The following is a 23,436-nucleotide window of genomic DNA, read 5'->3' as shown; positions in this document are numbered from 1 at the left end:
TGTACCCCTTTCTCCACAACCTCTCCAGCAAAGGCTATCATTGGTGTTTTTGATTTTAGCCATTCTGACAGGTGTAAGATGGTATCTTAAAGTTGTCTTGATTTGCATTTCTCTGATCGCTAAGGAAGTTGAGCATGACCTTAAGTGTCTTTTGGCCATTTGAACTTCTTCTGTTGAGAATTCTCTGTTCAGCTCAGTGCCCGATCTTGGCCATTCTTACAGGTATAAGATGGAATCTCAGAGTTGCCTTGATTTGTATTTCTTTGATGACGTTGAACATTTTCCTTAAGTGTCTTTCAGACATTTCAGATTCCTCTGTTGAGAGTTTAGGTCTGTACTCCATTTTTTAAATTGAATTATTTGTTCTTTTGATGACCAATTTTTTGAGTTCTTTGTATATTTTGGAAATCAGACCTCTGTCTGATGTGGGGTTGGTGAGCTCTTTCCCCATTCTGTAGGCTGTCGTTTTGTCTTGTTGACCATGTCCTTTGATTTACAGAAACTTTTCAGTTTCAGGAGGTCCCATTTATTAATTGTTTCTCTCAGTGTCTGTGCTGCTGGGGTTATATTTAGGAAGTGGTCTCCTGTGCCAATGCGTTCAAGTGTACTTCCCACTTTCTCTTCTAAAGGTTCAGTGTGGCTGGCTTTATGTTGAGGTCTTTGATCCATTTGGACTTGAGTTTTGTGCATGGTGATAGATATGGATCTATTTTCATTCTTATACATGTTGATATCCAATTATACCTGCACCATTTGTTAAATATGCTTTCTTTTTTCCATTTGATATTTTTTGCTTCTTTGTCAAAAATCAGGTGTTCGAAGGTGTGTGGATTAATAGCCCGGTCTTCTATTCAGTTCCATTGGTCCTCCTGTCTTTTTATGCCAATACCAGGCTGTTTTCAGTACTGTAACTCTGTAGTAGAGTTTGAAGTCAGGGATTTTGATGCGTCCAGAAGTTTTTTATTGTACAGAATTGTTTTGGTTATCCTGGGTTTTTTGCTTTTTCATATGAAGTTGAGTGCCATTCTTTGGAGGTCTGTGAAGAATTTTGCTGGACATTGCATTGAATCTGTAGATTGCTTTTGGTAAGATGAGCAGAGCTCTTTATAGAGCTCTCTGAACTATCCCTTACTGCCTTAGCACGTGCTGAGATTGGGTCTGAGGTAGAGCTGTAACCCCATTCACCTCTCACCAGCTGTCCTCAGACACTGTCTCTGCCCTCCTCATTTCCCCCCACCTCTGTGGAGTCACCTCCATGTAGATGTGCTCTTGCCTCCAGACCAGAACCCACATAGAAATTGGGACTCTGATACTTCCCAAGCCTTATGTTTTGCAAGGTGTCAGATGTGCCTAAAGCCCGGCAATCTGTGCCCCTGTAGCCCACCTTCCTCTCAGAGCAGTTTGCATGTACAACTCCCAAGTAAGTTGGCACGGGGAAGCTCGTTCTATAGTTTCGAGGTTTATCTTCCTGCTGGAGGCATTCTCACAGATGGGAGTCTGCCCCTGAGACCCTCTGAAATCCTGAGAATACCAGGAGCAAACCCTGTCCTTGATCCTCAGTCGCAGAGCTTCTCTATCCCTGGAATGAAGGACACATTGCCAGAGGACTTTTCCAGAGGACTATTCCTGTGACAGCCCAGGAAATATGGGCACAGCAGAGATAATTAGGGGCGGCTGGTGCTGGTCATGTGGTCAAATGGTTCTGTTTTTGTGACGATAGTGTGTGCAGCTCTAAGAGTTCACACTAGAGAAATGAGGAAAAGTGTGTGTCCTCTTTTTAAGAAGCAGTTGCAGATAGGAAGGTGGTCCCAGCATTTGCCGCGGCTGACTCTGCTCACATGCAGCAGAGGCAACATGACATCTGGGCTCTGCTGTACGGTCCGTATTCCTCAAGAGCAGAGAAGAGGGGGTTGGTTTGTTTGTTGTCAGCATTGTGATTGTTTGGTTTTGTTTTTGACGCAGAGTCTCACTATGTAGCTCTGAATACAACTCACTGTGTAGACCAGGCTGGCCTCTCGCTCAGAGATCCACCTGCCTCTGCCTCCCAGGTGTTGGGCTTCACCTGGCTCCTTGATGAGTTTTAAATCAGAGCAAAGAAACTCAAAGGGAGAATTTTTAAAAACACAAGCACTCTTGGGTTTCCCTCATGAACTCAGATGGGTTTGATGGTCAGTCACTCCTGGGGTCTGTTGGTCACAGACAGGTCAGGTGCAGTCATACGGGAGAGGCTGGATGCCTTATTCTTCAAAGGGGGTAGATAAAAAGCTTGGGAAGCCTTGCCAGAAATAACTCATGACCATACACCCTGAAAAGAAACTGAGAAGAAAATTATATTGCTAAATTTAAAACCACGCTGCACTGTCCTGTGTCTTTCAGGAAGATGTTTTGATTCTGTCATTCTTCGCCTCTGAAGAGCATGGCTTCTTGCTCCATGACTGCTTCCCCCGGCCTCCTATCTACCAGAACCTTCTTGGAATGGAAGTGCCTCATTATTACTTCACAAAAAAGGTGGGAGTCCCTGACACCTGCACAATTATCCTCTGTTTTCCCCTCCTTGGGTAAATTCTTCCACGTGTCTCTAGCATACTTGAGATTTGAGCTGGACCTCCAGGTTCTGAGGCTCACCTCTCATGAGATCAGGTCTGCCACCAGCTGTCAGCAATTATCTGAGATTCTGCAAGCACTGATGTCTCGGTGCTGGGAAAGTCACAGGACGTGCTTTTGCTCTCAGGGCAGACGAACATGATAATGGTCTTGTGACTCTTAGCTCTTCCCTTTTGAGTTTCCTTCTTTTTGTTTTTGTTTTTCTATTTGTTTTTTGAGACAGGGTTTCTCTATGTAACAGTCCTGGCTGTCCTGGAACTCACTTTGTAGACCAAGCTGGTCTCGAACTCACTAAGATCCACCTGCCTCTGCCACCTGAGTGCTGGAATTAAAGGCATGTGACACCACCACCCGACTTTGACTTTTCTTCTAATGACAGGTCTTTCAGCCTTTGTCATTTCCTTTTATTCTAGCTGAGTTTTTAGAATAATTACTCCTATGTTCTTCTTAAGGAATTTTTTTTTTTTTTTTGATTTTTCGAGACAGGGTTTCTCCGTAGCTTTTTAGTTCCTGTCCTGGAACTAGCTCTTGTAGACCAGGCTGGCCTCGAACTCACAGAGATCCGCCTGCCTCTGCCTCCCGAGTGCTGGGATTAAAGGTGTGCGCCACCACCACCCAGCTCTTCTTCTTTTTTTTTTTTTAAAGGTTTTTTTTTTCAAATATTTATTTATTATGTATACAATATTCTGTGTGTATGCCTGAAGGCCAGAAGAGGGCGCCATACCTCTTTACAGATGGTTGTGAGCCACCATGTGGTTGCTGGGAATTGAACTCAGGACCTCTGGAAGAGCAGGCAATGCTCTTAACCACTGAGCCATCTCTCCAGCCCCACCCAGCTCTTCTTAAGGAATTTAGGAATTACAAATGATACCAGTCTCCCTGCTCCCAGCCCAGAGATGATCACTGTGAGGTGGCTGGTGTCAGTACTCAGGAAGCTTCTGTAACCTAGATAGGAATGAGGTACATGCACATGGTTCTTTATTAGCTTTTGAAAAAATGGGGTCAGTAAACACTAGCACACATCTAACTCACGTATGTTACATGCCTGAGGTCCATTTGGGCTGTGGTTCTCGGATGACACACTGACAAAAGAAACGGAGTCCGGGCAGTCTCACACTGTTGTATCCACACAGCTACCTGAGGGACTTTTTCACCCAGGAGCCCAGTGGGCTTGTGGCATCAAAGCTCAGTCGCAGGGGTTGGAGCTGTCAGTGAGCTCCATAATCGCTGGGTTGCAGCTGCTGGCATATCTTTGATACCCTGAACTAAAGATTGAGCTGGAACCCCCATCTTCTGGGCAAATGTCGACATCCTCCCCTCACTCTCCTTGCACTGTCACACCAGAAGGTGGGGAGAGGGGAGCTATGGTGTCAGCTTTTACCTTTTCCCCAATATGGTGATGAACAATCGGTCTTTAAATGAGCCCCGTGCTATTCTTATTGTCTGAAACTAGCCTATTTTTTTAAAAACTATTTTTATGTGTGCATGTCTCTATGGGGATGAGTGCAGGTGCCTGTGGAGGCAGGAAACAATGCAGGTGGTGGTGAGCTCCCTGGGTAATGGGTACTGAACTATGCAAGAGTAGGGCGTGCAGTCATCGACTGAGCCATTTCTCTGGCCCCACCCCTCTTTTTCTTTCTTTCTTGCAAGATTTTAATTACATAGCCTAGGGCAGCCTTGAACTCACACTTAGTTCTTCTGCCTCAGCCTCTTGAGTGCTGAGATTGCTAGGATTACATGTGTGTCCAACCATGCCTGTTGTGTCCAAAAGTGAGTCGTAGGATAGCCACAGGGAGACAGAGCAGAGTAAAAACCTGTGTCTTGTGAGCAGTCCCCTCCATGTAACCACGTAAGCTAATGAAACTCTCATGTGGACTGCTAGCCACTAGCATACAAGCCACACTCAGCTCTTATCAGAGCTGCGATTTACTTTAAAAGGAATTGGTGTGGGCTGGAGAGATGGCTCAGAGGTTAAGAGCATTGCCTGCTCTTCCGAAGGTCCTGAGTTCAGTTCCTGGCAACCACATGGTGGCTCACAACCATCTGGAATGAGGTCTGGTGCCCTCTTCTGGCCTGCACACACACACACAGACAGAATATTGTATACATAATAAATAAATGAATATTTTTTTAAAAAAAGGAATTGGTGTAGAGAATAGGGTGGCAGTGGATACTGCCCCTTGATTTGTGACCATTGCGATCAGCCTTATGGGGCTTCTAGCTTTAGGGTCTGCAAGCATGTGTATATAATGATACACACATTTTAAATAAAAATGAATCTGGGACAGTTGGTTCCAGTTTTCCAACTTACCCTCTGCAGTGGTGTTGCGGAGCTGCTGGAAGCTGGTGCAGAGTCGTCTGTCTGTTACACTTCCATGTGCCTTAAAAGTGGGGTTGATGGCTGGGAAGGTATTCGTGTGATTGATTGACTTCTGAGAGTCCTTTTTCTGTCAGTGCAGTGTCCTTGCTTACTTTATTTTAAAATGGAGTTCCACCACCGGACTGATGTTTTCTTGGCATTTTTCAATCTTGTTTTGTGTTCTTTGGTGTAATTTCCCTTTGATTTGAAAACAGAAAGTTTGGAAAGCTCTTTTAAATTCTTCCTGTTGAATTTTCCACATTAATCTTGTGTTCTGGATTTTTGTTTCTTCCACACATTTATGCATGTTTTCTTTTTCTCGTCTCCTTTTCTGTGCCTGCACCCATAGTTGCTATTCCACAGAAGAGGCATATATGGTGCCGTCGTAAGTATGAAACCTCAGGTTCTGGCTTGTCACCTTGGTTTTGTCCCATCTCTGAGACTCTTGCTTTCTTGCTGTATTGTGTGTGTGCCCGCACTTCCTACCTTCCCTGCTCAGCTACACGGGAAACTTTTCTGGAAGGCTAAGGCTTTTGTTTGGCCATAGAGCTATGTGACTTAGTGAAGTGTGACAGGAGCCCATTGGCTGTTAGTCTGGTGTGTCTCTGTGGTGTGTGCAGCCATTTCACATGATCTCCAGATACAGAGTGCTTGAGTGACCCATGTTTGCAATATAAGGAGTATCATCAGTTTACCTTACAAAGTGCCGCCAAGGACTCTCCAGAAGCACCTTGTCCCTTTCAAGGCTGCTCTTACCCTGCTTGACAACATGCAGTCTCCTGTCCCCCAGGTTTTCAGTGCCCACACATCCCAAGATGGTCTGAGGAAGTCCAATACTCTTAGTTCCTAGCACTCTAACCACGTGACTGGCAGGTTGTTTGACTCTACTATGACATAGGATAAACAGTCTCTGCCTCCTGTTCAAATACAGATGGGGTTCAAGCCTTGTTTAACTTCCAAGATGAGACAAGTTCAGATGTGTGCAGGGTAGTGTGGCCATAGACAACAGTTCTTGCCTCAGAGATCAGTAACAAGGAGCTAGAATAAAGAGGCATGGCAAATAGACAGAGAACAGGAATTCCAAGGCACCCCAGGACGCTCACACAGTAAACTGGGTTCTCATTAGAATCACAGCAAGGATGATGTTACCAATGTGAAGGACATTGCCCAACTTGGTGCACAAATTAGCCAGGCTCTTCTGTCACCTAGTTAGTGGTGTGTGTGTGTGTGTGTGTGTGTGTGTGTGTGTGTGTGTGTGTGTGTATGTATATAGAGTGTCACTATATATGTCATTAAATATATGTGTATATGTATGTGTATATTTTATATATATGTATCCATCCATGGACCTACACTCAAGCTTCCCTCAATGGAACCTGCGCTTATGCCCTGTGCTGTGTCTAGAAGGGCTTTCCAGCTTCAATGAGGCATGATACACTTCAGAAGATTTTCAGAGTCCAGGTCAAGTGTTGGTTCCTCCTTGGGATCTTCTCCCTGAGCCTGCCAGGTGGGCTCAGGGAGAACAGTGAGGCTGAACCATTCATGACAGCTGAGCTGGGGAGGAGGTGGTTGACGCCACCAATTGGGGTCGTCATGGTGGCAAATTTATGCTAGAGAATATGTGTACACAGTAATATGCAAACGGCCTGCCGAGAGAAGGGAGTTCCAGCCCTGGAGAGAAGAGTCCAAGCACCAATGTAGAGGCTGAGCACACTAGAAGAGCCCTGGCAGGGGCCTCCTGACAGAAAGACAGACTAGCGTTCTTTAGTTCTAAGAGGCAGATGTGTGGCTGACTTGGTTTAAAGCTGGTGAAAGTCTTCATGATGAATAACACGGGGAGAGGGTAGCAGAAAGAGCTGTTTCTAATGTGAGACTCTGACGTCACCGAATCAGAGACTGAGAAAGCAAGTTTATTCCTGGACAGCCTTTGTTTACCTGTTGTCTGAAACAAGGGACCAAAGCTTTGATCAATTCCAGTGACATTAAAGGTTTTTCAGGACCCTGTGGGAACCATTTGGCCTGTGGCTATATACCTATGCCTCCCTGCATATAAGTTTCCCATTGCTTGTTTGAAGTTAGAAGTGAGACTGGGTGCAGGCATTGCCTTTACATGTTACTTGACAAGCCTATGTGGCCTTTGTCCTCCAGCCTGGAGAAATAGAGAAAGAAGAGAGGGTGGATTCTAGCCACTACCACATCCCTCAGATGGTAGCCAAGAGACCCCTACGAGACTTTGTGGGGTTGGAGGACTGTGACAAGCCTACTCGGGATGCCATGCTCAACTTCAGCTTCTTTGTCACCATTGGGGACATGGATGAAGCTTTCAAATCTATCAAACTCATCAAAAGGTAAGGCGTTCATTCAGGAAGGTGTCAAGGTGACATGCATCTTACCCACAGCCTTCAGCCTTTTTAACGCCTTCTTTCTCTTAAAAAAAAAAGTTTTTCAGGTTTATTTTATATGCATGAGTATTTTACTTGTATATATGTGTGTGAATCACGTGTGCCTAGTACCGAAGGAAGTCAGAAGGCATCTGGTCCCCGGGGCTGTAGTTACAGATAGTTGTGAGCCATCATGTGGGCGCAGACCCTCTGCTATAAGTGCTCTTAGCCACTAATTTGTCTTTCTAGCCCCTCTTGTGCCTTCTTTATCAATTATATTTTAAGCTAAAAGCTCTTCTGTGATCATATTATAGTGTTCAAGTGTTTTTTTCTAGTCACCATTAGCCACCAAGCTCAAGGATCTGGCACACCACACTGTTTGGTGCTGTTATTTTATCGTTTTCATTTATTTTAAAGTGTTCACAGTACTCTGATCCAAAGTTCTGTAGGTGCTAAATATTGCTCAAAAGTATTAATAAATAAACACCAAAACTATCAATGAAGTACAGTTAAATTTTATGAAAAAAGTTAGCCGAGCACTTGGGAAGCAGAGGCAAGCAGATCTCTGTGAGTTTGAGCCTGGTCTACAGAGTGAGTTCCAGGACAGCCAAAGGTACACAGAGAAACCCTGTCTTGAAAAACAACAACAACAACCACAGAAAATTGTGAAAGAAGTCCCATTGATGTGGATATGCTGGCCTGTTCTAGTCACCCCAGCACTTAGAAGGTTGAAGTGGGGAGACTACTGTAAGAACGAAGCTAGCCTGGACTGTGTGGCCATCTCTAGGCCAGCCTGTGATGGAGTGAGAGAGGCCCTGTCTTAAAAAAGAAACCAGTAAGGGTATCTACAAATTCATTCTCCATTTCTGAGAGAGCTCAGAAATTCTTAGCAAGAGTTTCTGACAGATTTTTTTTCTTTTTAATTAATTAATTAATTTATTAAAGATTTCTCTCTTCCCCACCCCCAATCAAGTCCCCCTCCCTCGTCAGCCCAAAGGGCAATCAGGGTTCCCTGCCCTGTGGGAAGTCTGACAGATTTTTATTAAAAGGGTAAAGTAAACTATGGGAGAGTTATACTATAAGAAAGGAAAGCCGTGAAAAATAAATGTCTGAGGCTGGAGAGATGGCTCAGAGCACTGGCTGCTCCTCCAGAGGACCCGGTTCAATTCCCAGCACCCACACGGCAGCTCACACCTGGCTGTAACTCCAGTTCCAGGGCTTCTGACTCTCTCACACAGACATGCATGCAGGCAAAACATCAGTGGGCATAAAATAGAAATAAATTATATATTTCTAAAAAGGAAAAGAAATGCGTGGCATGAACTCCTGCCTCAGCTTACATGCAGTGATTATTTTGCAGCACAGATTGCACTTCTCAGGGTATCAGGAACCCTCATCCACTGTCACTGACAACCACTGAGGTCCAGTTTTATTGCAGCTGAGAGGGTTTTCCCACACTGGCCATGTAGACATTTAATTTGAGGTATCTAGCAAGGCTGAATATCATAGCTCAGTCTTTCCTGGATAACTTTCATGTACTGTGGACATGATCGAAGCCTGAAGCAGACTGCATGGCCACTTTTAGACCTTTAATATACTTTATATAGGCATATATACAATACTAATGTGTATGGGCACATACATGGTATTGGTGTATGACTAGAAATAAAAATGCCTTATAGAAAGAGACAAGTGGGGGGGAAGTCATAGCTAAATGCTTGAATCTGTGTGCTGTAGTGGACATGCACTTGCTCGTTTCTACACAGTATGCTGTGTGTTGCATGTGGCCAGTCCATAAATGCTTACCTGTCATTATCAGTCTCTGTATGTGTTTAAGGTACCGATCTATTTCACTGTTTGTTCTGACTAAAGATAAAGCTTTGGCACAGGATGGGCTTCAGAATTGAAACCCATCAACTTTAGTCACTAGAAGTCTGAAAGCAACAAACTTGACATTTATTAGGAAAGGCAGCCAGAGGAGAGCACCTCACTCCCGGCTTTCATGATCTGCTAGTACCAGTTTCCTTTGATGCATATGCCAGCAGTGACTCCTGCCTCCTGCCGGCCATGAGGAGCTATCTAGCAAGGGTGCACCAGGACCTTGGTCACAGATACGGTCAGGCAGCCCTGGGTTCTGTGGGCCTTTTTTAACCCCAGAGGTACATATTTCTGGGAAGGCACAGACTAGGAATCCAGCCTGTCTGAAAGCAGTATGACCTCTGGAGGTATCCAGTACCTGCCCTGCCCTGGCTGGAGAGAGACTGAAGGTTTTCCTGGGGAAAACTGCCATATTTCATCCTTTCCATTCTGTTGGTTGATCTGCTGTGACAGGCCACAGTTTTCAGAGGGCATGAATGTGGACTTACAGATGTGGACGTCGGGGTTGCACAAACCGTGAATTAGGGTATGTGCCGCCTCTGGATCCTTAGTGAGGTCTTCTCAGCCCTTTTTAGGTCATCCCACAAAAGTCTCAGAAAAAATGTACAACTATGGATGGAGTTTATAAAACACAAGTTGTAGACACAGTTCAGAGGCTTCTGTTTATTTTAACTTAGACAAATAATCAGGAGAAAAACGTACACTGCTGTCCTGATTCTGGCGTAAAACCGTTTCCACCTGTTATAAGTTCTGTTCCCCTCAAGGATTATCAGACCTTCACGGAAAGCTTCCTGGATGTTCTGCTTTGTAAAGTTAACTAGGGATGCCATCTTAGTAGATGCAGAATAAATTAACCCCAAATGGAGGTGGAGAGCAAGGTGCCCACACTGCCTCCTTCCCTGCCTCAGCTTCCAGTCTCCACCTTTTAAACCTGCATGATGCGAAACCGTGCTGTGCTGGCCAAGGAAGATTGTGTCAGAATAGGGTGGCACACATGACATATAGACATAATATATTCCTATGTAACATAATACATGTACATGAGTATCATACATATGTATATATAGGTGATCCAAACTTGCCCCACACCTCTGCACGAGCAGGGCCTGGAACAGGCTGTTGGTTTCTAGACTATGACGTTACACTGGTTATTCATAGAGAAAGCCCCAATAAGGTGTTCTCAGCATGGAGACTCTACATAGTCGTTATCCAAGCCACGGCGAAACCGTGCTGTGAGAGAACGGCTGATGACGATCACCCGCGGTGCCATGCAGTCCTCCCTCCTGTGAAGAATGTTCCAAATGAGCATCGCAGCCGCCAGGGTGGCCAGAAGGCAGGCACCAATGTTCAGGTAGCAAGACCAAGATAAGTTGGTGTAAGGGCCAATTCTGTAGAAGGTCACCAGTCCGATGACCAGCACGAAGCCTACAGAGAGGAGAAAATAGGTCAACAGGTTGCATCTGAGCCCCCACGAGGCAAGCTGTCCTTCAGTGCTGACCTCCTAGGATGGGGGCTGAGCTACCTTGTGTCAGCCTTCTTATCTCTTGCCCTTTGCACCAGGGAGGTTGCAAGAGAAGACAATAGAGGGTCCTCTCCCGTCAACCTCTGGGCATCATGTGTGCTCTTCAGGGTCAGTATGGCTTCTACAGTTCTCACACATGGCAGGCAGCCTTCCCAGCCCCAGACAGAGTCAACCATCATTCGTTAAACTGAGTTCAATTTCCTCTGACTTTTTATAACTGCTTAATTCATTTGAAGCAGAAACAGTTCTTCAATTTTATCTGGAAAGAGACAGGCATTTGTTGGTTTAAATCCCTGTAGGGGAGTTTTCATACCCATGACTCTGCTGTGAGAGGGAGCAGATGTTCCCTCTCCTCTGATCAGGGTGACCTAGAGCCCACACCTGGCAAGCACGGCCAGGTTGGAGCCTGGCTCGATGAAGTTTCTGCACCCCGATAAGCCTCTCCACTGACGCACTAATCAGAATCAGATCAAATCAAACCGAATTAGAAAAGCTCAAATTTAATGTGTACCAATGCTCCCAGATGGCTTTCGAGCACCCCAGAGAGGAGCCGGGGAAGGAAGACCAGAAAACCACGTGTTTGTTCTCTGGAGGGGGGTCAGTTTAAATACCCTGTGGAGTGGTCTTGAGTGTCTCCGGGGAGGGGTTATTGTTTGGTGGGCTTTCTCAGGGGTGGAGTCTGGACTGAGGTAACTCCCAGGGCAGGGTGCTTGGGATAGAACTTCCAACTGAACATTCCAGACTCTTTTTGGATATATGGATGCCAGCAACTGGGGTAAAGCCTTAAAAAAACCATTCCAGACTTTTTGGGTATATGGATGCCAGGGGCTGGGGTTAGGCTTCCACCCAAACACTCAGGTCCAGTTTTGAGATGTTTGGTTTCCTTTCACTTCTAAAGAGTTTCCCTCTCCCCGCCATCTACCTGTGCTCTGCTGCTGTTTTTCCTTCTGTGCCTTCCCTCCTGTTTATAACCTGACACTACACAAGGGGGCAGGAGGAATGAGCCAGGAGCTGCTAACTGGTTAACAATCAAGAGTGATACAACTGTCTTGATTACTGTTTGTTCCTCTGCTTTTGTGACTAAGATCTCACTATAAGCCCAGGCTGGCCTTGAACTCTTGATCATCCTCCTGAGCACTGTACCACCATGTCTGGCTCTCACTAATTCTTTCCTTAAGGAATGACAATGACTTGAATTGTGGTCCTGATAATAGGAACATCTCAGTTTTTGCCCAGACTGTGCCAGGTAGGATATGAGGAGGACACAGCTGCTCAACAGAGAAGACAGCACTGGGAGATTTGTAGGTCTTGGTGGTGGAGGCTCTGCCATGCTGCTGCCTAGAAGCTGGTCCCGGGGGACAGCTGCAGGGACTCACTAAGTCTGGGAGGCTATAGGGCTCAACTCAGTTGTAGGAGCAAGAGTGAGAAGGGCAGGGCAGAAACAGGGTATGAGAGGAGGGAGGAGGACACAGGGATCCCATAATGTCCCTGCCACAGACCAGTGCCACTTTCTTCCCCAGCAACACCCTACAATCATTTAGCTGGATCGATCTTTCTTGTATGCAAAATGCCAGATTCTCCCATCACTGGAGTTGGTCTCGGTCAAACACCAGCCCCTCAGGTTCACCCAATCCCTTCCCAGAGCTCTGCTAAGGAGAGACCTGCTGTTGCCCTCCAGCCCTGCATATTGACATCTGCAAGTCTTGTGAATGTTCGTTCGGTTCACTCACAAAAACACCACTGCTGGGGGCTGGAGAGATGGCTCAGAGGTTAAGAGCATTGTCTGCTCTTCCAAAGGTCCTGAGTTCAATTCCCAGCAACCACATGGTGGCTCACAACCACCTGTAGTGAGGTCTGGTGCCCTCTTCTGGCCTGCAGGCATACACACAGACAGAATATTGTATACATAATAAATAAATAAATATAAAAAAAAAAACCACCACTGCTTTCCTTGGAAGACAAAATCATGAGGGCCCCGTGTGTTCCCAGAGCAAAGACAGACAGACTGGAAGGACGGGAACCGTAGCTTTGACTTTTCTAAATATGGCCGCTGTTATCTCATCCGCATTGCGCCCTCCGGAAAGTAAGAGCCGAAAGAGTTTGCTTTCCCCCCATCTTGTCCAAAATTATTAAAACTCAAGTTCCTGAGCTGAGCGATGGTGGTGCGTGCCTTTAATCCCAGCACTGGGAGGAAGAAGCAGGCGGATCTCTGTGAGTTCAAGGCCAGCCTGGTCTACAGAGCAAGTTCCTGGACAGGCTCCAAAAAAAAAAAAAAAAAAAAAAAAAAAGCTACACAGAGAAACGCTGTCTCAAAAAATCCAAACAAAACCAAACAAAAAAACTCATGTTCATGTTGATTTGTGGAATTTTTCATACATGAAGAGCTATTAAAATTTGCTTTCCAAACTGGGTGTGGTAGTTCATATCTTTAATCCCAGCACTCAAAAGGTAAAGGCAAGTGGATCTCTGAGTTCAAGGCCAGTCTGGTCTACAAAGCGAGTTCTAGGGGACAGACGGCCACACACACACACACACACACACACACACACACACACACACACGCACTGCATTCCATTGTACCACCTGCTTACTACAGGCGACTTCCCTACCCATGAAGAGTGAGGCTTCATGCTACAGACATTCATGTTAGTAGAGTGAGCAGTTGGAGCTGGTGTATGTCTAAGGCATGTAGACGCGCTTTCCTGCTGTCCTCATTCTCATGTCATTGGACGTGTTTAACAGCCAGAGGAGTTTATGCTTGTGTCAAGACTCAGCAGAGGCTGGAACTGAGGCTTAGCTCTTATGCTGTTAAGGAAGAGTAGCCCCCCCAGAGAACTGCCATAGAGTGGGAGGCTGGCCTGGTCTTCTTCCTTTGTTTTAAATCAGAGTCCAATGCCCACACCTCCTGGTATGGTAAGAAGCCATCAGATGCCATCTTTTTATTCTTGTGGCAAGGCTGAGAAGAGGTTGGAACAAGGAAGGGTGTGAAGCCTAAGGAAACAAGACCAAGCAGAAAGAAAGGAGGAGGAAGCATGGCTAATCAGCAGACAGTTGCTACCTACTGTCTACCGCACCTCCTCTCCTTTTCCCAAGTTTCCCTTTTGGTCTATGAATGCTAGGAAACATTTTTAAAATTTGATAGGGCTGGAGAGGTGGCTCAGTAGGTGGAATGCTTGCCGTGCAGAGAAACTTAATTCAGATTCTCAGAACTCATATGAGAGCCAGACTTTACGGCGTGAGCTGTAACTATAAGGGATGGAGACGAGCAGGTCCAGAGGAAGGGGAAAAGCACACACTAGGCAACCATCCTAACCCAGAGGACAAGCTCCAGGTCTAGTGTCAGTGTCCCAGCTTTAGATCCTGTCTCAGAAATAAGATGGAGGATCCAGGGAGGTGACCCAGTGGGTAAAGCCTCTTGCTGCCCAATGATACAACCTGACCACTGGAATTCAATCCCCGGAAGAGAGAACCAGTTCCACAAAAATTGTCCTCTGGCCTCCGTGCCTGCCATGCATGTGCCGTGACATGCATGTGCCGTGACATGCATGTACACACACATTGTACACGCACACAAGATGATATTTTTAAAAAGGGCTAGAGAGAGGAAGATACCCAAAGTCAACCTCTAGCCCCCACACACACAGTGTTCACTACACATAGGTACAAGATTTTACATTTTTGCTGAGTGGCCCCTACTTTACATTTATAATATCCAAAAACATCAAAATGGAACAGATGAACTAATTGGCTGCCACAGCTTCAGGGTGAGCTACCACACAGGGTCAAATACCACACAACCCCCTTGTCTGTCTTGGAGTTGGTTTGCATCACTGCTGTGTGAACAGAAAGGATCTGAAGGTAACCCCTTACAAGAAATTTTCTTGCCAGGCATTGGTTGCACACACCTTTACTCCCAGCACTGAGGAGGCACAGTCAGGTAGATGGACCTCTGTGAGTTTCTCTGTGTAGCCCTGGCTGTCCTGGAACTTGCTCTATAGTTCAGACTGTCCTCGAACTCACAGAGATATCCCTGCCTTTGTTTCCCAAGTGCTGGGTGGGATTAAAGACGTAAGCCACCAGCGCCCAGCCACTTTGATCTTAAAGGATGATCAGAATTAGTCTCCCTTAACTAGAGCCACCACCTGCTGAGTCTCCTAAGGAGATAATGAATCTACAGTTCTACCAAGGGTATCTATCCGAGGAAGCTAAGAACTAGGTTTACCGTCCCAAAGATTGCGTTTGATTGTTTCTTACCATACCAGAAGGTATGGGCATTGAATTCTGATTAAAAAAAAAAAAAAAAAAAAAAAAGGAACACTTTGACAGTCAGTATAGGCAGTAAACCAGACCAGCCTCCCAGTCCTGTGCCAGTTCTCTGCAGGGCTACTGTTCCCTAACATCATAAGAGCTGAGCATATACTAACTGTGACAGGCCAGTGTCCTTCCCCCTGGGGAAGGCATAAGATGCAGGCTAGAAAGCAGCACCTCTATCTGCCTGACATTCGCCAGCGTCAGACACATTGACACTGAGCTGTTAATTTTCTGAGTTCTCTCTCTCTCTCTCTCTCTCTCTCTCTCTCTCTCTCTCCCTCCCTCCCTCCCTCCCTCCCTCCCTCCCTCCCTTCCTTCCTTCCTCTTCTTTCCTTTTTTGGGTTGGGGTGGGGTGTGCATGCTAAGCAAGTGCCCTACCACTAAGCACTATCTGCAGCCCTTCCTTTCCTTAGCCCCAGCATAGTATGTGTGTAAGCTTAATAATACATTGTTTCCATGGCTAGCTATATTATTTATCATGTACACAAATTAGTTTCAGAGAATGGATCTGCTTCCAGGAGCACCATGTAAAATGGAAGAACATTTATTGTGTTGATAAATAATTAAAGAAATGTAAATTTGCATGTGCATCAAAGACCTGGTATAGCCCTCTATGTCCTGATATATAAGTTGGAAGATAAAAGCTATAAATTTGGGTTGGGTAAATGGCTCAGTTGGCAAAATACCTGCAATACAAGTGTGAGGATCTGAGTTCAGACCCCTGCGCCCCCCCATAAACAGCCAGGCAGTGAAGGCACACCCCTTTCATCTCAGCACTCAGGAGGCAGAGGCAGACGGATCTCTGAGATTGAGGCCAGCCTGATCTACAGAGTGAGTTCTAGGACAGCCAGGGCTATATAGAGAGAGCAAATGTTTTGTACGTGGCTTGTTCTGTATAAAGATCAGCGTGAGCTTCAGTTCTGTCATAGATCAACTCTGACCACATTAGAACACATACAGACAAAGGGGAAGTGGCACAGTCTGTTCATTCCCAACCCAGGGAACCCTGTAGGGAATCTCATCTCAGCACAGGGAGCTAGGTGTATCTAGGCCAGTCCTGCAAAAGGAGATCTGATACACTGTACCGGGCATAGCTACTAGCATCCTGCTGCTCCTGCAGTCAGCCGCAGTCCAAGTCCTGCCTGAGCCAACAGATGAGACACTGTGGACTAAGATGGGTGATACGAAGAAATCACCCCTTCCATGTGTCATCAATAAAAAGCAAATGAAAACATGGGAAAGCAGAGACGTGTCGCTCCGTGAATTCGTGCATGGCTACATGAGCTCCTGTCCTGTGTGAGAAGGCGCCTGGAGTCGGCTGACTCAGCATATTGCAATACAGACGTTATTCTGAAATAAGGCTGGCTTCTTCTTGTGGACCTCTTATGCTTGAGAGACACAGGCCTGGGTGGAAGGGGATGGACCAGTAAGCTGAGATGGGCTTTCACTTGGAGTTCTACTTTCATTACCCCTAAACTAAATTAGTCCCTAAAGAAGGCTCCCTTTCTCCTCCGTGTCCTTTCCCCTAAAGACTTCTCTCCCCCAGATTCTCAGTGATGTAATCAGCCTGTCCAGAAACCTCCCAAAGGGAAGTGCTTCTGCGAGTGCTGTGTTCTGCGCATGGGATCAGTTCCATCTCTATGAAGTCCCGTTGCCAAAGCAAACAGCCTCTTCCTGTGCCATGGCCAGTGGAGGGCGGTGTGAATTCCAGCACAGTGGAGAGCGTCCCTTTCCTCTCTTTCTTCCTTCCTGCCTTCTTCCTGGGGCCTAAGCTTCTGTCACAAGGTCTTCCTTTTGGAATGACTGTCAAACATATACACAGGTGGAATCAGAGGAAAGACACTGGGGCTGACCTCTGGTGCTCCTCCGCCATTGAGTAAGCCAAGGGCCTGTGCCTTAGCGGGAACACGACTGGATTCTAACGAGCACACTGACAAAGGGGCAGTTGCAGACACCGCTAGGGTCGGCGTGTCCAGCATGTGCATGCAGCGAGGGAAAAGGAACAAGCCAGGCCCCTGTCTCTTCCATCACTAGTCTTGAATCCCTGTATTAAAAGACCCAGCACTACGTGACAGAAAGCTGAGTTTTTGATCCAAATGGTTCTTTCTGGTCGGAGGATCTGAGGCATTGAGGAGTAAGGGATCGTGTTCTTCTCAAGCTCCCAAAGGACTCAGCTGGGGAAGGAAGACAGGGAGGAGAGATGAAGCATGGCTAGGGTGCAGAGCAGTGCTTGAGACCAGATAGAGAACACAGGAAAGGAAATTAGCCGGACCAAGCAGAGTCCAAGCCACGACAAGATCCGCAAGTCTAAGAACACATCAGATCTCCCACCAGCTCCTGAGACGCCATTTCAGTTTGTGTTGACCAACTCTGCCTAACCTCTGGCAGTTTTGACCAGATACAGAACCGGCTGAGCCAAGAGATAAAGAACAGCCCAAAGCCGTGTTGACAGTGGTCTTGGTGGCTGCTAACATCCGTTGAGGAATAAGTATGTGAGTAAAACACACTTTGTAAATGGGCTTTGCAAAGGTTGAACTGCAGAAGCCAAAGTGCAAGGAGTCAGAAATGGGCACGTACACGCCCACCAATTTCAGAGAACCAAAACTGTGTCATGGAAGACTTGGGCTTGTTGATAAGCTTTCATAAAAGGAGATTTCTTCCCCAAGTATGATGGAGCATGCAGGCAATAGAGCACTCAGGAGGGAACACATGAGTATTGTGAGCTTGAAGCCGACCCAAGCTTCATAGCAAATTGAAAACCTACGTGAACTTCATGACAAGAGACTGTCTCAAAAAGCCAAAGACTAAAGTTGGGTATGGTGATGCATGCTTGTAGGAACCACTTAGAAGATAGGACAGCCTGGACTATATAGTGAGTTCCAGGCCATCATGAACTACATGGAGAGCTCTGGGCTAGCCTGGGCCCCCTAACATGACTCCATCTCAAAACACATAAAACAAAAAAAAAATTGTTTTACTCTTTTAATAGTTGAGGTTGTAATTCAGTGATAAAGTGCTTGTCTTACATGCACAAAGTCCTGGGCTCAATTACCAGAACATAATACTCATATATACAATACATACATGCATACATACATGTTGGAAAAGAGAGAGGCTTAGCTTCCTTCCACCATAAAGGCAGTTATGAATAATTAATTATGAAATAACTTGCACGACCCACATTCTCCCTGGATGCCTCGAGCATCAGGAAGAGAAATTGGTGCTATATGCCATGCTTAGGCCTTTGTTGTTGTTTTATTTTGTTTTTGCTATATACTGCCATTGTCCAAAGAGATTTGGAAATGGGTTATATAAACTATAATGGTAATGGGTGTGGAAGAGGAGCTTTTGAAGAATTCAAGTGCAAAGCATGGCCTTCCGGGTTACACATTCACTGCCACTTCCCGACACCTTCAACTCCCATCTCTCTGGCTCCCGAAACAAACTGTAGAACTTTCTAAGCCTGGCACTCCATAGGGAGGATGCCATATGCCCTTGCATGTATCAATAGTGCCACACTGGCATGACTGCGGGGGCAGTGATGACCTCACCAGCTTGACCCTGTTTGTCGTACCCCCACAGTGGACTCACTGGGCAACAAGGTGCTAATGATGGCAAAGGAATTGCACTTTGGATGTGCAACTTTATCCTAGTAAATCATTGGCCCCCAAGACATGCAGAATCAACCAGTTCTCGAGGGAAGGATAGCTCACCCACCCCATACTGGGTAGGGGAGCCCAGGTTCTGCACTAAAGAACACAGAGAACATATATTGGGCATGGTGTCACCACAGAGTTTTAGGGAAGGATAACAGCACTGGTGACCTCTGAAGACAGTATACCTATGGATCAGAAAAGAAGGTCATGCGCCCTGCCTCATATTCGGGTGACAGAGGATGAGGGGAGTCAGCAAGGACTTGGTAGTAGGCAGAGCCAGGTGTGGGACCCTTGACCTGTGCTAGATCCAGCACTCTAGCTGGGGCACACCTGAAGAATTCAGAAGTCCTCAAAAGCCACGTCGTGCTGAGGTGCCTGAGCAGAGCTGTGAAGCCACCCCAGTGTAGAGCAGAGGGAACAATCGGGCACACAGAGTGGGAACGTGAGCTTACAGCACCTCCATATGCATGGACCTCTTGGAGAGGCCAGAACAATAGCACTCAGCCCCAATGTTAGGAGACAAATGCTCAGGACCCTGGCAGGTCCAGCTTCTCATTACAGACCCTCCTGCTGGGATCATGAGGGTACTGTTGCTCGAGGCACTGCTGAGAGGGTTCTGTATGCTGTATCTTCCTGAGCTGACAGTCAGCTGATTGGCATGCTAAATGGGCCTTGGATGGGAGACAATGGGAAACCCTGGCATTTTTTACCCTATGCTGTGCTAGTGACCACAGGAAGGCAAAAAGGGAGGAGAATGAGAGAAAAAGAAAGTGGAAAGAACAAGACAGACCTTGTGGCACTGCCTCATGGTGGCGGAATAACAGAGCCACCTCCCCTCCTTGTATCCCATCTTCAGTGGGCACATCTCTAACTGTGTTGAGCTCTTAGGACCTGCCTCCATGACAGACACACAGCATGCTGCTCTCACAGGAGAAAGTCTGGCATTTCGGAGAGCAGTGTTGAGGGCATGGAATAAGGGTCATGAAGGAATTTTTCCAGATTTCAGGTAAAGCAAAATCAGGCTTGGAAAGCCCTTAGCAGACCTGGGGATGCCATTGCACATATGGGGTGGATATGGAAGGGTAACACCAGATGAGCCTGCTGACAGTCCACGAAAACAGTAGATTGGCCCTGCTGCCCCTGACGTTGCTGAGAAGGGGTCCTCAGAACTGCGGTTCTCGCAGGGGGAGGGATGGTCCTTTACCAGCCCAGGGTTCTGCTGACTATGGTCCTGGTGCCCAGAGATGGAGAGCACAGGCAGACAGGGAGCCCTCCCTTGAGTTTGCTGCTTCTGCTGGTTGCCAGGGTTTCTCAGCCTCCTCAGTCAGTCCACATACTTTGCTCTTTCATTAGCATCTTCTTCCCCCTGCCCACCCACCTCGCCCCAGCACTGGTCCGCTTGACAACAGGTAATAGCAGGCGTTTCCTCGTCCTGTGACAGGACATCCTGGCGCCCCACAGTCTCTCCCTGGCTTTAAAACAGACCCAAGCACAGGAAAAAACCCGGCTCTAAAATTAGCAGTGTGATAGAAGAAAGGCACATAGCAGCTCTCTGTACTGTTTGTCAATGAAACGAGTCTAAACAGGCCAAATGCATTTCCTTTTTGGGCAAAACAGACCTGTCAGGGGTATAGTCAGATGCAGAGGGACAGGGCAGCCTGGGAGGCACAAGAAGCTTCCCAAACTGCCCCTGGGGGGCACCGCCCTCAGTGCGCTGTGCTTTCTGTTGGGCTCCAGCTGTTGGGGAGTTTTTGGACCGAGATGGTCTAACCTCTCCAGAGGTCATGCTGGCCTCGAAATACTCAAAGTAGGGGTGTACCCTTCTGGAGGCCCTGATACATCCCCTCCAAGACTGCCAAAGATAATTTAATTTCAGTTAATGGAAGTTTCCTCACTTTGATTTTTCTTCAATGAATATTTGGAAGCAACACTATTTTCTCACGAAACAGATGCTCTCAGGAGACTGTTGTCAGTCCTGCCCCCAGACCCACGTTCCGATGGCTCCAAGTAAGAGTCTATAGGATGGTTAAGGAAGATAGGCAGCAGCGGGGCTGATTACCACACTAGGAGTAGTTCCACAGTCAAGAGCTAGTGCAGAATTAAAAAAACAACAGTGAAAGAACTATTGTTCTTTTTCTTTTTTGCCACTAAGATGTCTTTTAATTTTTTTATTTGTTATTTTTTGGGAGGAGTTGGTTTAGACAGGGTCTCATCATGTAACTCTGGCTGGCCTGGAACTTGCTGCGTAGACCAGGTTGGCCTTGCACTCACAGACATCTGTCTACCTCTGCCTCTAGAATGCTGGGATTAAAGACATGCATTCCTAACAAGATGTCTTTTTAAAGCTCAGCTTCTACTGTGATGTTTTCAAAATCTTCCATTTCCTTCTTGAGAGGACAGATTCAGATGGTGGGGGCTGTCGCTTCAGTGGGAAGAAGCGGTTTGTTGTGCGTGTGGTCAGTAGAGGGCGAAGTGAGAAACCTCTGAGCATGTCCCATGTTGTATGTTCAGTGGTAAAGTTGGGAAGAGGGCAGGACTGACCCTCAGTCACATCTGCATGTCTCATCTCAGTGTTCCTCGTCACCAGTGGGAGCCTCAGAAATGACCTTGTACTGCAGCTGGGTGAGCTGCAGCTGGCTCTGTCATTGCTCACATTCACAAGGGTAGAGCCAGGATACAAATCCAGCTGCCCTGCCACTGAGCCCTGGGTTCTTCCAGTTTTCCCAATCCCTGCAAGCCCCACCCCCATCCCTTCCTGCCTCTGACTGGCCACAGGGAAGTGACTTTGCCAGGACCATTCCGCCACACTATTCTTAGCATTCAGGGTAGCAGGTTTCCTGACTCCCACCAGGCGTTCTCTAGCACATAAATACCGGTCAACCTCATTCTGGAAACTGTTTCTCAAGAAAGATAAAGGCCCAGGATCCATTATTCCTAGAATGATTCACTTCAGACTTCCTGCCATTTCCCCTGTTAGGAGTGTACACTGGACACAGGAATGGCTGACATTCTAGGCCAGAAAGGAAAGGTCGATTTAGAGTGTCCACACCCTGCTCCTGTGCACCTGTGGGCCCTCGTCTGTCTGTAGACTGCATAGCTGACATCCTCAGAGAGCTGCAAGATGGTTGAACTTCACCTAGTTCACGAATCGAGCAGCGTTGAGCCCACAGGAGGGAGCAATGGGAGAGCAGCCACGACTCCTACCACAAGTCCAAGCCTTCCACAGTTCTGCCGGTCACTGGGTCACTGCTTGTGGTGACACCACTCTTAGCCTTTAAAAAACAGCAAATTTTCAGCTAGACGCAGTGGCGCATGCCTTTGAACCTAGCACTCAGGAGGCAGAGGCAGGCGGATCTCTGAGTTCGAGGCCAGCCTCGCTTACATGAGTTCCAGGCCAGCCAGGGCTACATAGAGAGATCTTGTCTCAAAGCAAACAAACAGATAAGTAAATAACAGCAAATTTGCTCCTACATTGTCAGTCTTGCACACAGTACCCAGATCACTAGGCAGGTGGGTAGCTGATGCAGTATTGAAAGACAGTTCTGCTCTCTGAGGACCCAGTGTCATGCAAGGCCAGGTTATGGTCAGCATCTGTGTTACAGGTAGGATAGGAGCATGCTTGCATGCATGGATTGACATCTGTTGTCCACTCAGACTATGTATATAACATGTTACACTGGTCATGAGCAAGCGTGTGCCCCAAGCCCAGATCAGGCCCCAGGAAGCCTCATTTCCAACAAAGCCCCGCCTTCAGCTGGGCTGGCTGGGACCAAGCTGGGTCTGTCTCCCCCCTCTGCCATAAGCCAGCTCTTCCCCAGCTGCTTAAATGGACATCAGGAGCACACTGACATACAGAAGGGCAATGTGGTACAGATTTTGTAGACTTGGGGGAAAAAGCAGAGTACCTTCCTGTAGCCGAACCTCAAGCCACCCAGGGCCCTGGGGTTCTCTCCCATGATATCAAAAAGGCCCAGCAGTTCCACCAGTGTGGCTAATCTGCCCACCCTGGGTACTTACTTGCCAGCTGGAATGCAGCAGCCATTGCCTCTTCCCAGCACTGGGATTCTGGTGACATCAGGGGCAGGCCTGTCAGCCCAAGGACGAAGGTAAGCTGACCCACGGCAAGTGCGGCTGTGGCCACCAGGTTGCAAGCACGCATCATGTCAAACTGTACTGTGGGCCAAAAGGAGGGAAGGCAGATGGTCAGTATGGTGAGCCACTTAGGGAAGAGCCAAGTCAGGTGGAAAAGCAATGCAAACAGCTAGTATCTTCTCTGAACAGAACTTTCTGGAAGCACCTCACTTACTCTGGAGTCTTTGTGCTATCCTGTCCTCCTAGCTTGGCTGCAGTGGTCACGTCCCATCAGGGCTGGAATGCTGCTCTGTTATTTGAGTCTTTGTGTGTGTGGTATGTGCATGTGTGTACACGTGGTGCAGGGGAGGGGTAGGCTTGCTTATGTATGTGCACATGGAGGCCAGAGATCAACTTCAGGTGTCTTCCCTACTGCTCGCTGCTAGCTTATCTCGGCCGGGCGGTGGTGGTGCACGCCTTTAATCCCAGCACTCGGGAGGCAGAGGCAGACGGATCTCTGTGAGTTCAGGGCCAGCCTGGGCTACAAGAGCTAGTTCCAGGATAGGCTCCAAAGCTACAGAGAAACCCTGTCTCAAAAAACCAAAAAAAAAAAAAAAAAAAAAAAAAAGGAAAAAAAAAAAGAAAAAAAAAGAA

At 47.0% G+C, this 23,436-nt stretch overlaps 2 protein-coding genes across 3 annotated transcripts in view; one reads left to right on the top strand and one right to left on the bottom strand.

The window, feature by feature from the left end:
- Positions 1-23,436, top strand: part of Ift140 (intraflagellar transport 140) — a 92,203-nt gene that overhangs the window by 41,174 nt on the left and 27,593 nt on the right. For both annotated transcript variants that reach the window (XM_050135509.1, XM_050135506.1), the window contains exons 18-19: positions 2,377-2,508; positions 7,112-7,311. In XM_050135509.1, the coding sequence (XP_049991466.1) occupies positions 2,377-2,508; positions 7,112-7,311 (332 nt within the window). The remainder of the gene's footprint in view (positions 1-2,376; positions 2,509-7,111; positions 7,312-23,436) is intronic.
- Positions 9,871-23,436, bottom strand: part of Tmem204 (transmembrane protein 204) — a 24,546-nt gene continuing 10,980 nt past the window's right edge. Inside the window, exons 2-3 of the mRNA XM_050135550.1 lie at positions 22,729-22,884; positions 9,871-10,647 (exon numbers count right to left, since the gene is read on the bottom strand). Of these exons, the coding sequence (XP_049991507.1) occupies positions 10,403-10,647; positions 22,729-22,884 (401 nt within the window). The 3' untranslated portion in view covers positions 9,871-10,402. The remainder of the gene's footprint in view (positions 10,648-22,728; positions 22,885-23,436) is intronic.

This window comes from Alexandromys fortis, unplaced genomic scaffold (genome assembly GCF_014885135.2).
Source record: "Alexandromys fortis isolate MF-2015 unplaced genomic scaffold, M_Fortis_MF-2015_v1.1 scaffold_29, whole genome shotgun sequence".
NCBI classification, from domain to species: domain Eukaryota; kingdom Metazoa; phylum Chordata; class Mammalia; order Rodentia; family Cricetidae; genus Alexandromys; species Alexandromys fortis.
The sequence above is the reverse complement of the archived record's forward strand: the minus strand, read 5'-3'. Positions and strand labels throughout refer to the sequence as shown.